The sequence below is a fragment of the Microtus oregoni genome, unplaced genomic scaffold (genome assembly GCF_018167655.1).
Source record: "Microtus oregoni isolate MIOR12 unplaced genomic scaffold, Mior012 000216F_ref0000361, whole genome shotgun sequence".
NCBI classification, from domain to species: domain Eukaryota; kingdom Metazoa; phylum Chordata; class Mammalia; order Rodentia; family Cricetidae; genus Microtus; species Microtus oregoni.
This window is the reverse complement of record NW_024544884.1, coordinates 119,966-134,477: the sequence shown is the minus strand read 5'-3', so window position 1 is coordinate 134,477 and position 14,512 is coordinate 119,966. Positions and strand designations below refer to the sequence as shown.

Genomic DNA, 14,512 nt, shown 5'->3' with positions numbered 1-14,512 from the left:
TTCTCCGGAGCTGTTCAGCTGTACACTTTGTTTTGTGAGACAGGGTTTCTAATTGGCCTGGAGCTCATTAAGCAGGCTAAGCTGGCCGGCCCGCAAGCCCCAAGGGTTTTCTTGTCTCTGCCTCCCTAGCTCTCTAATTACAAATGTGTGTTTGCACTTGACCTTTTTGTCTTTAACATGGGTTCTGGGGATTGATCTCAGGTACCTCATGCTTGCACTATAAATACTTTACTGAGTGAGAAATCTCATCAGCCCTCCCCCCACCCCCCTTTCGTTTTGACTAGCAACTATGAATCTGTCTGTGTTTCTCCACTTGTCCACATAGAAGAATCCCTCTCTTCTTTGCTTAACTAAGTAAGGAGACTTTCTTAGAACTTTTATAATTCCCACCCATGACCTCACAGCCCTGCAATTGCAGTGATGTTGAAGCATGTACTTTTTTTCTCCCCCTTACATTGCTTCTCTTCCATCATACCATGTCTTAGTTAGGGTGTCTGTCACTGTGACAAAACAATATAACCAAATTCAACTTGAGGAGGAATCCAACTGAGGGAAGTTAGGGCAGGGATTCATGGTAGGTACCTGGAGGTAGACATTGAAGCAGAAGCCATGGAGGAGGGCTGTTTACTGGCTTCCTCGGTCTGCTTTCTTATAGAACTCAGGACCATGGGTCCAGAAGAGGACTGGGCCTTCTCACATCAGTTGGTAAATGATCCACACGTCAATCTGGTGGGGTTATTTTCTCAATGCGTTTTCTTATTTTCAAGTGACCCTAACACGTTTCAAGTTGACAGAAAAGCTAACCAGGAGAGACCGTAGGACTTTCTGCTGGGCCATCCTGAGATGGCACGTCTCCTGATAGCAGGGATTGTCTCAGCTCTACAGTGGTACTGAGACAGGCTCTGTTAGCTACTCTTGCTCAGCACTAGGGAAAGATCATGGGTACAATCCTGATCAAGCTCCCGAAAGCATCAGCTTCTGGAAAAGGTTTTTCCTTTATATGAAAACTGATACATGAGAAAAAAAATGTTCGTCTTCATCAAACAATTCTATATGTTGAAATAAAAAAAACAAAACAAAAAACAACCAATCAAATAAACAAAAGACCAACTAGTCCAAAGTGATCATTTAATTAATTCATTGTTTGCCGTCAAAATCTCTACTGTATTTTAGTCAAGGATTTGGTAATTTTGGACATTTTCTAGGGGTACCATTTATGGTTGTGTTTATCTGGAGACTGAACTCCTTAGATTTTAATGTGCTATTTCAAAGCATGATGTTATTCCAAAAATCAAAAGAACTTTGTACTCCCTTGCTTCAGAGAAAAATGTAAACACTGCACATATGAAGGAATAAAACTGTCACAATTAAAATCTGCCCTATCAAATTAAAAATGAAACCTTGAATGATCGCCTAGAGTATAACTGCTATGAGGTAGTTTATTCCATAAACCACTGAGAGGGGAAAAAATGGTACAAGCTTTTTCTCCATAACAAACTATTAGGTGCTCTCTGAACAGCAGTTCCCAGGACCCAGCCCTACCATCTACGCCAGTGGGTGTTCCGCAGCAATCCACCACTTTGCCCTTGACCAAGAAGAATGCTTTGGCATTTCAGATTTTCACCACTCCCGAGCAAAAGTAAATGCCACTGGAAATCATGACGGTACATTTCAAGCTAACACGCTAAAAGGAATCACTTTGGCTTGTTAAGGATTGTAAAATGTCAAACAAGGTCAAAAATCAACCGGAAACCTTTTGTGTGGCTCTTTTGTGACAGAAAGTTCTTTATTTTAGGAGGACCTGGGTGTATGTGGAGGTTCAAGAGGAAGTCAATTGGTAACTATTTCTTTGCTTTTCATTTTTTAAGACAAGTTCTCAGGCTGCATGTAGCTCAGACTGGCCTGGAACTCACCATGTAGTCCAAGGTGACCTCAAACTCATAGGAATCCTCCTGATGCCGTCTTCTGAATGCTGGCATTAAAGGTATAATCCACAATGCCCTAACTCCAAAGAATATTCCTTGAAGTTTTTGAGGGTAATTGAAGAACTTTAGTGAACAAATACAGTGGAAAATCCAAAGGGTTTCTCTGAGGATGACTTAAGAAAAAAAAAAGGAGGAGGAGGAGACACCTGCCTGTAAATGATGCCAATGGAAAAATGTTGTGGCTTTGCAGATAAGGACAGGTAAGCAAAGCACTAGCAGGAACTCGGACTAGCTATTGGACATACATGCTGGCTTGAACATCAATTTGGAAGATACTGCAACTAATTTAGAGATATGGAGATTGTTTAGGGTCTCCTGACTCCCCACGGTCCCTTTCTTAGTCTACAAATGGCCTCCCTATCCAACATACTGCATCTCCAAGTACCTCTGTTACTTTTCCCCTGTGGGGAAGCATTATGCTTTCAAATAAGCTACTTGATCATGGCCTTCCTTGGGCACACAAACTTGTCTTACTCCTCCCAGGCCGTAATATCTAGAGAAACTGATGTGCCTAGCTTTAACCCGTGCCACATAAACAGTGATTGTTTAGTCCTCTATTAGCATGGGAATGGAAAGCATATATAATTAGAGGTATCCATGGCTCAGAGTGAGTTTTTGTTTGATGACTTGGACGACTGCTTGACCCGCTTTGAATGGCATACAAAAGAGATTCAAAAGAAAGGCAATCCACACTGGGGAATGAAGGAAACACAAAGCAAAATTTGCCTCCCAGCTGAGCTTGTGCAAATCTCACAATAGCTTCTGATCTTTTTTATTATTTTTTTCATTTATTTTGCATACCAACCACAGTTTCCCCTCCCTCCTCTCCTCTTCTTCTCTTCCCTGACCTCCCATCTACAACCCCATCTATTTCTCCTCCGTCTCCATCCAGAAAGCTGACCTTTTTTAAATTAATTCTTTCATACGATATATTTGAAAACTATGGCTCGCTTCATAAATTTGCATGACTTCTGACCTTTGCTGCTAGTGGTGCTCATTTGACATTTCTCAAGTGCCCTTACTGGATCTCCAGCTTGGGCTGCCAAACAGTGCAATGAGTATATGCTTCCATCCCGCATCCCCACTGCGCCCTGGACCTCTTCACTACCTTCATGTGGTGTCTTCTCTTCCTTGCCCCTTTCCAGAAAAGCTGTGTGATGAACCATGCAATATCAGCCCTTAGCACAGCTGACAGCTTTCTCCACGCCACTCTGAAACTCTCATTAATTCCAAGGGTAAGGAGTTATTTTCCCTGAGAGTCCACCATCACTCACAGAAGAGACAGCTTGCAGACCAATTAGTGCGTCAATGATTTCCACAGTGAATACTTTGTTCTTGGAATACCAATCTACAAACAAATGATTCTTACCTTCTATTTCTGCTGTTTTCAGAAAGTATCATTTTATGCTAACCAGTTTTAAAATTGTTGTTGACAGAAATGGAAGGTCATGATTTAGAAGTATGGGAATTATAGAGCTATGAGCACAGAACCAAAACAGCAACAAAAATACATTTTTTTTCTGGCAGTATAGAGCCACAGTATTGAAGACATAATTACTTAATTTTCTGATGTCAGCTTCTTTCTAAATGCTGTGGGTGTCAGTGTATAGAACAACCTAAAAATCTCTCTTTTCATCAGGTTCAATAGTGCATGCCTGCATTCTTAGCACTGGAAAAATGACACAGGAGGAATGTGAACTTGAGGCTAGCCCAGAGTATGTAGAGATACACTATCTCAACAGGTAAACAAACTCCCCGCCATTATAAGAATTGTATTCTATTTGGTTTCAATGATAATAATAGATAAGTTAACTATGTAATGAGTTAAAAGGGAACCAGTGTTACGGAAAGAAGGAAAAGAGGAGTGAGGAAGGGACTAGGAAAATTTGCACATGCTAGCTGATGACAGTATCATTCACAACAGCCAGGATGGGATTTTTATCCAAGGCAGCACCTGGATGTGTTTGATAAAGGAGGAATCATATTATTTGAGTGTCATGATAGCAATTCACTTTTTGTGCCCAGTATATGTTAGTCTTTTGCTACATGCCTTTTCTAAATGACATGTGTTACATGGTATTTCCAAGTTTCAAAACAGTCATACAAAATGGGTCCTTAAATGTCTTTTTTTTTTACAGAAGAAAAGCTAGGGCTCAGAGAAGATAAACATAGGGTCAGAGGTCATATTCCAAATAAATAGCTTGGAGGGAATCAGGATTTTGATAACTAATTCCAAAGCTCATGGTCTTTCTCCCCAATCTGTGTTTCCCAATCTGTGGTTTCCCTAGGCATGATAGGAATCTAGTTAAAGCTTCTGAAGGGATTCAATAGAAAGTGTGGATTCCTGGGCCCTTTGCTATTCAGTTCGCTCTTCTGGAGAGTAGTCTAGGAATCTAAATGTCCAACAAATTTCCTCGTAAACTCTGCTGCACAGTGAGGTTTGAGAACTACCATTATCATCTTTTTTCTTGGTATTTTTGGGGAGGCAGGCTTAGACAGAGTCTTAAACTATAGACCAGGCTGACCTGGAATTCACTCTGTAACTCAGGCTGACCTCTAGTTCCCTGAGATTGTCTTGCCTCAGTCTCCTAAGTAGTAGGATTTTAAACATAAGCTACTACAACACTATTGTCTTTGCCTGTGACCATGAGGGTTGTTATCAGGATCCATTTCCAGTTCAAAGATTTCCAAACAAGTGCCTAATCTGACTCCCTAAAAAACAGCTCTCATGGTTTAGGGGATAGAATCCAAGACCTCATACATGCAGGGTAAGAACTCTCTCACTAAGATATAGCCCCAGATGCTAGTTTGAATCTTGAATCATGTTATCCTCTGAATTTAGGTACCTTTTTAATACTGGGCCAAAGCCAGGTTCTTTCTTGTCTTTTCCTATTTTCCATTAACTCAGATTATGGTTAGAAAATGAACATCATTAAGAACAATGTTTAGATCATTGCTAGGCTTCTTGGGGTTTCTAAATTTTTCCCACCAGTTCTTCTGTGGAATGACTGATTCCAGGGTACTTTGTGCTTTTAAGGAAAAGCTCACAGCCATTGCTGCTAATAAGTCCTCATTTGTAGTGTCTGTCAATGGTAATGGTTTATCCCCTTTCCAGCTTAAAAACCTTCCTAGAGACTATGAAGAGACCCAGAGGCTAACTACCTTTAGTCAATTGGCAGTTTCCATCTGTCTAGGTTCATCACTCTTGATTTGCAGTAGTAATTATTCTAGAAGCATCTTAAGAATGAACATACTAAATAAAATTTTACACACATAGCTGAATTTTTACCTACCCAGATGCATGAACTTCCATGATACCCGGTATAACAGAAAAGATTCTGAAAGGCTGAACATGCCCAGAAAATAAAAAATTGTGATGAAATTATTTTTTTATATGCTTTTAAGTAATACAAAAGTCAGTTCTGAAGCACTGAACCACACAGATGTTAGACTTTTAAAGGATCTTGGATAGCATTCACTTAAGACTATTCCATGATAACTAAAGAAATGGAAATCAAAGATGAGACAGACATAGCAGAGACAGATTGTAGTCAAATTTTTTGGTTCCTCTTTAATTTTTCAGAGTCTGGTTTGGGAATCTCTGTCTTTCTCCCCTTCAATTACTTCCACTGTTCTTTTCTTTTTCAGTATAGTTCTCACAGTCCATCTAAGGAGAGCAGACACGATTACACCGGTGGTTAACTTATGCTCAGAAAAGTATACTTATTTCCTGCATGCCCTAACTTTTCCCACATGTAAGAGTAAGGACTTGTGAGACAGAAATCATACATCACACAGCTACTATCAAGTCACTCATGAATCTAACCAATGTTTATCTTGTTTCTACCATGTCATTGGCACAGTAGTAATGAATGCATGGACCAGAAAATAATACATTTTGGTGAGGAGAAACATAACTAAAAAGAAAAATTAGCAAAATTCTCTATTAGTAGTGGTGAATTCTAAGGAGAAAAAGAACAGAGTGTTAATATGAAGTGAGGATGTGGTGTGTGGTGTGGTGTGTTTGTGTGTGTGTGTGTGTGTGTGTTTTATCAGGAGTAGTAGGAGTCATAGCAGAAATAGTAGAGTGAAGTCAGAGACATTAGATTTTAGACAAGGTCATCAAGATGGGCTTCTTTAAGAAACACAAACCATAACTTATGCACATAAATATTTGTTAGTGCACAAGAGAATCTCAACATTGACCTCTACAGAGAATGATAAAAATAAAGCCAGGTTTGGAAAAGATCACAAGAGATAGAATACTGATGTTTTGCTGCTCTTCTAACTATTCCAGGTGGCAGGAAGTAGAGAGAAGAGGGATGACATAATTACAATGACCTCTGCCTTTCAAGGAGATCAGGAAGCATTTTGTTAGGATCTGAGGTGAAAAGAAATTCCTGATGGTTTGTGGTTTCATATAAAGGAAAATTTTGCATAAAATACAGAACTTAGAGAATAGAAGATTGATGAGAGATATTATTTTGATAAAAAAAATCCAGAGAACATGAAGTAATGCCAAGACAACTTGGCAAGATGATATGTGACTTAAAATTCGATGAAAATATTGAAAAGTTCAGACATTTGATTCATCCAAATATGTAATTAATTATGAGAATTTGGACTGAAGTGTGAATTTATATAGTTGATGACTAATTCAACATTTTTGAGAGCTTTCCATGTACAACACAGGGACAATGCTTCAGAGACATAATAGGGAACAAAATGCCACTGTTAGTCACTGTGGTAAATGCATTTCCTCTTCCATCTGGGCATCTAGCCAAAGTAAAATTCCCAGCCTCCCTTGCTGTGGGACAATGGTCTGTACCCTGTCAATTATATTTTAATAAAACGCTGATTGGCCAGTATCCAGGCAGGAAGTATAGGCGGGGCAACCATGCAGGAACTATAGGTGGCGCAAGAACAGGAGAATTCTGGAAAGAGGAAAGAGTCAGTCTGCAGTCGTCATCCAGACACAGAGCAAGCAAGATTTGACTGCCTCACCAAAAACAGTGTTAAGCCACATAGCTAAAACAGACAAGTATTATGGGCTAATATTAATTCTAAGAATTAATAAGAAGCTTAAGGTAATAGACCAGTCAGTTTATACTTAATGTAGACCTTTGTGTATTTCTTTGGGACTGAATGACTGCAGGACTGGGTGGGCAGAAACCTCAGTCAACAAATGGTGCCCATGTGGACAACTGCATCCACAGAAAGCCTGAGAGAGCTTGGGAAGTAATTTTAGACAAAAAAGAATAGAGTTAAGCACAGCTTATTGATAGCAGCACTTTCTCAGGTGGGCTCTGTTTGTTAGAGGCATGCGCTCTCATTTATGAGAGGTTTCTTGATTCAGCTTTAGCTGTAAAACCTTGCAGCTCTTTTAAGAGGTCCTGCCATGAAACACTTAAATGGTATTGATGAATAGCTGACCACATGCTTTTTGGTGGTGGCAGGGGCCTTGTAAAGCCATAGAGTTGTGGCAATAAACATGGCTCCAGCCAGTACCTCTGCCATGAGGCTAGAATCCCAGAAAGCTAAGGAAAGGGCTGAATATAGCTGTCAAAGCCATGGCTTTAATCCTAGCCATGTCACTTAGCAAATTAAAGACTCATATTGTCAGAAAAAGAAAGATACAGTAAAGATAGAGAAAAACCTATAAATAATTTATAGTGTGTTTAAAAATATATGTAGGTTTGTGGAAAAAAGAGAAGGATAAAATCCTTAAAATAAAAGAGAAAAATAGAAAGTAGTTCGGTGTGGTGGCACACACCCTTAATCCCAATATTTGGGAGGCAGAGACAGACAGATCTCTGTGAGTTCTAGGTGTGGTGGCATGTGCCTTTAATCCCAGCATTTGGGAGTCAGAATCAGGCAGGTTTCTGTAATTTCAAGGACAGCCTGGTCTACAGAGTGAGTTACAGAACAGCCTAAGATACACAAAGAAACCCTGTCTCATAAAGCCAAAAATTAAAAATAAAAAATAAGAGAAATAGAGTTTAAGATAAAGCCACCTAAAGATGAAAAATACACAGAAAGTCTGGATACTGCATGTTATTGTGTTTTTTTAAAATTGTTTGATGGTTGAGGAAGGAGTAAAAGCTGCTAAAAGATACTTGATTATAAATGCTGCTGGATTTTTGCAACATATATATTTTGAAAATGCTTTCACTTCAAAATTTAAGTCTAAAGATATGTTACTTTGGAGAAGAGGTTTTGCTTTTGTTTTCACAGGAAATGAGAAGCTGTGGATTCATTCTGAGTTAAAAAAAATCAGGTTGGATCAAGAAAGTCCCCCTGAGAAATTTCTGATAGAAGCAGATGGCCCAGATGTCTAAGTTCTATATCCAGATCAGCCTCAAGACTGCTGGCTAAGATGATCAAACCTCACAGAATATTCCAGCCAGGACTTGACCATAATTTTAAATTTTCTTTAGGTCCCCATAAGATTATCAGCACCCCCAATTAGCAGAAAGTAGCCGATAAACTACACCCACATTCCAAAAAAATGGATTATGGATGTTTGCCTTTGTTTAGAATGTTGATTACAAGTTGTTATGGATAATAGTCAGGAGAAAAACTAAAAGGAGATTCAATTCAGAGTTCTTGTTGTTTTTTTTTTTTTTTAAATGGGGGGCAAGTGCTGTGGGACAATGGTCTATACCCTGTCAATTGTATTTTAATATAACACTGATTGGCCAGTAGCCAGGCAGGAAGTATAGGTGGGGTGAGAACAGGAGAATTCTGGGAAGAAGAAAGAGTCAGTCTGCAGTCGTCACCCAGACACAGAGGAAGCCAGACATAAAGCAAGCAACATGTGACTGCCTCACCAAAAAAGGTACCAAGCCAAGTGGTTAACACAGACAAGTATTATGGTCTGATATAAGTTATAAGAGTTAATAAAAAGCCTTAGTTAATAGGCCAACCATTTTATAATTAACGTAGACCTCTGTATATTTCTTTGGGACCAAATGACTGTAGGACCAAGTGGGACAAAAACACTCCCTTTCAGTTAAATATGATCTGTGGGTAAGTTCTGGCAATAGAATTCAGTGCATATGATGGACACACCTTTTCAGTATACAGTAAAAGCTCAGGGATAGCATCTTCTAGTACAAGTATTTGAGGTTCTAAAGTCATCACCTGTGAGGCAGTCTACCAAATGTCTGATAAATATGATACCTATGTGTCTGGTGTTAAAATACTGAAATTCAAGGAAGCCCATGTTGCCAAGCTAATGTAATTATTAATTAGCAATTGGACAGATATTTCTGGTCTGTATAACTCATTCTCATAGCAAATTATTCTGATCGTAATTTTAAGAATTAGATTTTTTTCATTTTACATGGGTCAAATTAATGCTTATGGGATATTGAATTACTTGATCACAATCAAATAGGTAAGATAAATGGAGAAGTTATTCCAAATCATTGACATTTGAATATCCAAAATAAATGAGTATAGAACAAGCATGACAATAAATCTACTACGAAGAATTTGATAAGTATAGATAAACTCTGAAGGAGATTCAGAAGAGGTAGCTAGCTAGTATTCTAGGTTGAAGTAGCCACAGAAGGCCCCAGTGTAATATGCAGGCTTTATTGCATTTGCAAATGATAAGAGAAATATCAAAAGAATCATGGAGAGCATTTCTGTAAAAAATGATGTGCAATCCGAGTAGAAAAGAGAAATAGAAGAAAATTGGCATTTGTTCTGTTTCAAGGGAAGTTTGAGCAAGCAATGCAGTTTTATGAACGAAAACAGGAACTGGTAATTCAATACAAATCAAAAAATATTTACTGGACGCCTAACAAATGAAGGACCTTCCAGAAGTGTACAGAGGATACGATGAAGCAATACCAAGGACACAGTCCTTGCTTTAAATGCATTTATAATCTACTAAAGGAAATGGCCGTACATGACTACAACACAAGGCTGAGCAAGATAAACATAAATAGAATGGTCATGGGCTTCAGGGGATAGATAAATGGCATGGGAAATGACGTGGGAAGGGCATAGGGCAGAAAGGTGAAATTTCATACAGGAGGTGCAAAGTATAGACTGACCTTGGAGAAATCATGTCACCATTGTTGGTTATGAACATGTGAATTTACTAAGATTGCAGGATTCCAAAGAGGTGTTTTTATTAATATTTTGAACAAGAACTCCTGCTCCATAGGTAACTAAATCTTAACATGTAATTATTTAATTAATTATGTGTGATTATTACTATTATTAACAAAATAAAATTTATACTTCTGATATACTAAAACATGACACCAGAGTATTTTGAACAAAATTGCCTGGCTTCCAGTGAGTTCACTTATGACCAGCACAGCAAACCAGAAAGTGGATAACCTGAGTTTCATTATATCAGCAGAGGCAACCAATAAGAAAATCATCGAGATGTCTCAGTGCTGAAGGGCCACTTACCATGAACAGGGTTTCATAGTTTTCAATCATCTTCTGTACCACTGCGATGATGGCTGTGCTCTCTTCAGCTCTGGCTGAGCTCTGCACGGAATATTCTTTGTCTGATGACTTCTGTTTGTGGAGCAGGTTGGGCCCAAATATGGTGGCCAAGTTCAGAGATGTCATTTTGTTCCCAGTGATCTATGGGAGAAGAAAACACAAGGACTAGTCTTAAGTTGCTTTTTTAAATGCTGGGAGGTTCAATAAGCCATGAAATATTTTCATTAGTAATGTTTCCTTTCATGGAAAGTATCACCTTTATCAGAATCAAGGAGGATGTGGTAATATGTTTTTGCTTCATATTTTGTGTAGAAGATCAAAATTCAATGGTTATCTCATTAGCACATTGAATAAAATGTTGCATTTTGAAGTGTTTATTCCCAAACTCTTACTATTCAACATTTTCAGACAATTTGTACTTCAAAAATTTACCCTCAGCAATACATATATCAATGTGGCTGTTCACACATCAATCCATAACATCTCCACTGATCCATCCACTCAGCATATTGCTACTTGATATTTTTCATGGGTCAAAATTATTTTTAACACTTCCAATGATAATCATTAGAGCACAATCCTTATTTCAGAGGGCTCACATTCTAGGAAGGAAATACACTTCCCATTCTCAGGTCGTGAGTACAAATAATGGACCTTATCCATTCCAGAGACCCTAGAATTTGGAGGTAGCAATATTGACCATACAATCTGGAAAGAAAGAAAATGTTATTTCTGGTGCAAAGCAGAGTATCTTTGGTCAGGACCATTTTCACAGTGGAGCACACAAAAACATGTGGAATATATTTAGGGCATCTGAACAAGAGGATTTTGTATGGAAATGGAATGATTTGCCTGTTAGAAAGAGCACTCTATGGCCCCAGAAACAGCAGTGGCGTGCCAACACATGGGAAGCGTACACAGTCTAGGTTTTAGCAGCTAGCTTCTGAACTATAACAGAATAGGGGGTAAAGCATAGTGTTCCAATTGTCATGTAGATTGTCAATGGCGAGAATGAGGGCATCATGCTGCGGGTGAGGATTGCATGTTTAAATAACAGTAAGAGAAACCGATTAGGAATAGACAAGGAATATAAAGGGTTGAGGTGGGTTGAACACCCTTAAGGAACAGCTGATAAAACAGACCAAGAAGGGGCCAGATATTTGGAGAAGAAGAGGAACATGTGCTGGGAAGGAATGCTAGGAATGCTAGGGTTGTTTCAAGTGTGTGATCTCCTGTGACAGATGTTCACCATGGCATTCTACATGCCCCTCTGGGTTGGATTTGAGGGTGGTCTGATGATCTAGATCAGAGCCTTTGCAGGGTTTCAGCAAGCAGTGAGAACAGTGAGTGCAGATGCATCTTCAAACACTCTCACAAACAGGGATAAAGAAGAAAGACACAGAGTGGTCTGGGCTTGGCACTATCAGGAAGCACAGAATGAAGGCAGCGAAGTATTCTTTAGGTGAAAATATTAAAAAAGAAACACACACACATGTTCAATATTTTAATGAATAGAAAGCATGGACAAGCATGTAAAAACGAAACAGCTTTCATCTATCACTCCCCAGATCCAATTGTCCAAATGCTTTCTTAAGGGCCTATTTGCACAGAGACGCGTGGTACAGTTTTTTTTTTTTTTCCCTGAAAGCTAGAGTCTCACTCCTTAAGCTATTTTGTAACTTGCTTGTTGTCTCTTACCAACACGTTGCATTCATCTCCCAATTTCAAACAATTCATCACTTTTTCTTGGCCATTAGTAACCGTTGCATAAACTGATAATGATTTGCTTTAAGCACAGCCAAATGACACGCATTTGTGTCATTTTCTCTCTTCTCTTGCTATAAATAATGTACAGAAATAGCTACATAAAGGCATTTTATGTGATTGGCTGAGCACTGTTTTGGGAGTCATTTCTCCAATTTAAATTGTTATAATAAGGAATATGAGCAAGTTTAAAAGCTTGGTAATCCTTTTACTTGCCTTCTTCACACAGGAAAGAAAGATTGGCTGAATATTTCTAAACTAGTGTTTACCATGGCAGTGGTGAAATTTGTGGCCGACTATTCCTTGCTGCAGCGACTCTCCTATGCAGAGTAGGATAGTAAGTGGCCTTACATCACTAATTTCTAGTAGTATCCCTCCACACCCAGTTGTGCCAACCATAGATGTGTCCACACAGGGCTCTGTGGACCTTGTAGGGCAACATTTCCCACAGTGAGAGCTACTGGTCTGTGTGAACTTTGATTCCTCATGCTAGCATTAGCTAAGAATGCTGAGGACTGTCAGGATAAAAATGCACCCCCATCCCCAGGAAGATCCACACCATCTTTGAGACAGTATGTGGCTGCCTAGTGTAGGATTCAGGAATCCTCACAGAATAGCCTAGTTGACTCCCTCTAGTCTCCCCTTTACCGTGTGAACCTCTGAGCTGATGGTAGTCTTGCCCTGCAAGCTTGCTGTAGAACTAGGGTTTCTTTTTTGTTGCTAAAGGATGAGGCTGTTTTCAGATAAACAAGTCAACACCAGGGGAAAGTATTATTCCATGTGGTAAACTTTCCAAATAGGAGACAGTGCGTTTTCTGCAGGACCTTTAGTTATTCGGTCTTTGTCTTATTTTGTTGACACGAAGCTCCAAAAGTTTTCATTCTATTTTCAATCCTCTTCCTGGAAATTTATGGTTACGGGGAAAATAAAATATGGGTCCTTTTCCAATTCCTCCATTCAGAACTTGAAGGCATCTGGAAAGCTTCCCCAACCCCCTTTAAAGTAAAATTGGAGTTTTCTCCCTTTTTTAAGCATGAAGAAACTGAAGATTTTGTTTTTACTTAAAAGAATGTTTAGTACAAGGACAATCCAGAGCTCTGTTTCCGCTCTCTCCTTCTCTGGTTGCTATTCTGGGAATGCAATCCTATCCGTCTGTGAGATCGCACATGGATTCCAGCTGCGGCCCAAGCTGCTCTGCTTTGTTCCCATTTTATGTTTTGGTTTGCTACTTGTTCAGTTTGGAAGAAATCTTGTTCCTGGACATCTCCCACCATTGCTTCCCCATGTTTTAATATATACACATAGGCCATTAGTTAGTTAGTTAGTTAGTTAGTTAGTTAGTTAGTTAAGTATATATGGCCTGTCTAGGTGCTAGGGACACTCAAAACTGGCAATGACTGCATGATTTAGTTAGCCAGTCAATTCCAGGAAGTCTTCTCTCTTCACTAAGTAAGCCTCTCAGATAATTTCAAAGCACTGTATAAATAGCATGTGTTAAAAGTCCAGTGTTTCCAGACATTAACTAGGGGCTTTCCATAGACTTTTAGAGTTCTTTCTCCAGAAAAGCTTATGTGGAAAGCAGTTGCTCTCATGGTCATTATTTTATACATAGTGGGGCAGTAAGGCCTAGAGCCAGGAGGAGGTGAAGCGATAGGAAGTAAAGTCATACAGCTGTGTTGGTGCCAACCTCTTTGTACATCCATCATACGGGTGTACCTCCTCCTGTTCACTCTTGGTTGGCAGACCTTATAAGAGCAAGCAGAGATAGGAAAATGGCTCTAAATAAAGACTGGAGGAGGCTGAGGAAAGGGAGGCAGGATCCTCCTGAAGCTCTAGAGCTAAGGTAAGGTAGACCATGCCCTAGAAACAAGCACCTCCTCAAATGGATGCATATACCTTTTAGATCTATCTTCATGATCTTACTAATGAAGGGTGCACTGAGTTTTTAGCACATATCAGGAAGGACATTATGCTTTTACTTTGCAGATGAGGAAATATAGGCCTTTCTCAGCATCTTTCACATAGACAAGGCTCTGGCAAAGCTTTGTGAGCCTCCAGGCTTATTATTATTATTATTCTCTAATCTGAGTCAGTTTTCTTCCACGCGGCAATCCTTAAGGAAGTGATGGCCTAACAATAGATAGGAGAACTGGAGAAATGCTCTGTTATTTGTCCATAATTTCTAATGTAGTATTTTGCCTTTCTCTATTCTTCTGCCCATTCTATGTTCCTTCATCCTACTAAAATATTTTAAGCAAAGACCCTTAGCTTCTATTAGAGGAGTTTAGCTA

At 39.1% G+C, this 14,512-nt stretch overlaps 1 protein-coding gene across 1 annotated transcript in view; it reads right to left on the bottom strand.

The window, feature by feature from the left end:
- LOC121445588 (rho GTPase-activating protein 6) overlaps positions 1 to 14,512 on the bottom strand; it is an 87,324-nt gene that overhangs the window by 26,055 nt on the left and 46,757 nt on the right. The window contains exon 8 of the mRNA XM_041647729.1: positions 10,419 to 10,598. Within this exon, the coding sequence (XP_041503663.1) occupies positions 10,419 to 10,598 (180 nt within the window). The remainder of the gene's footprint in view (positions 1 to 10,418; positions 10,599 to 14,512) is intronic.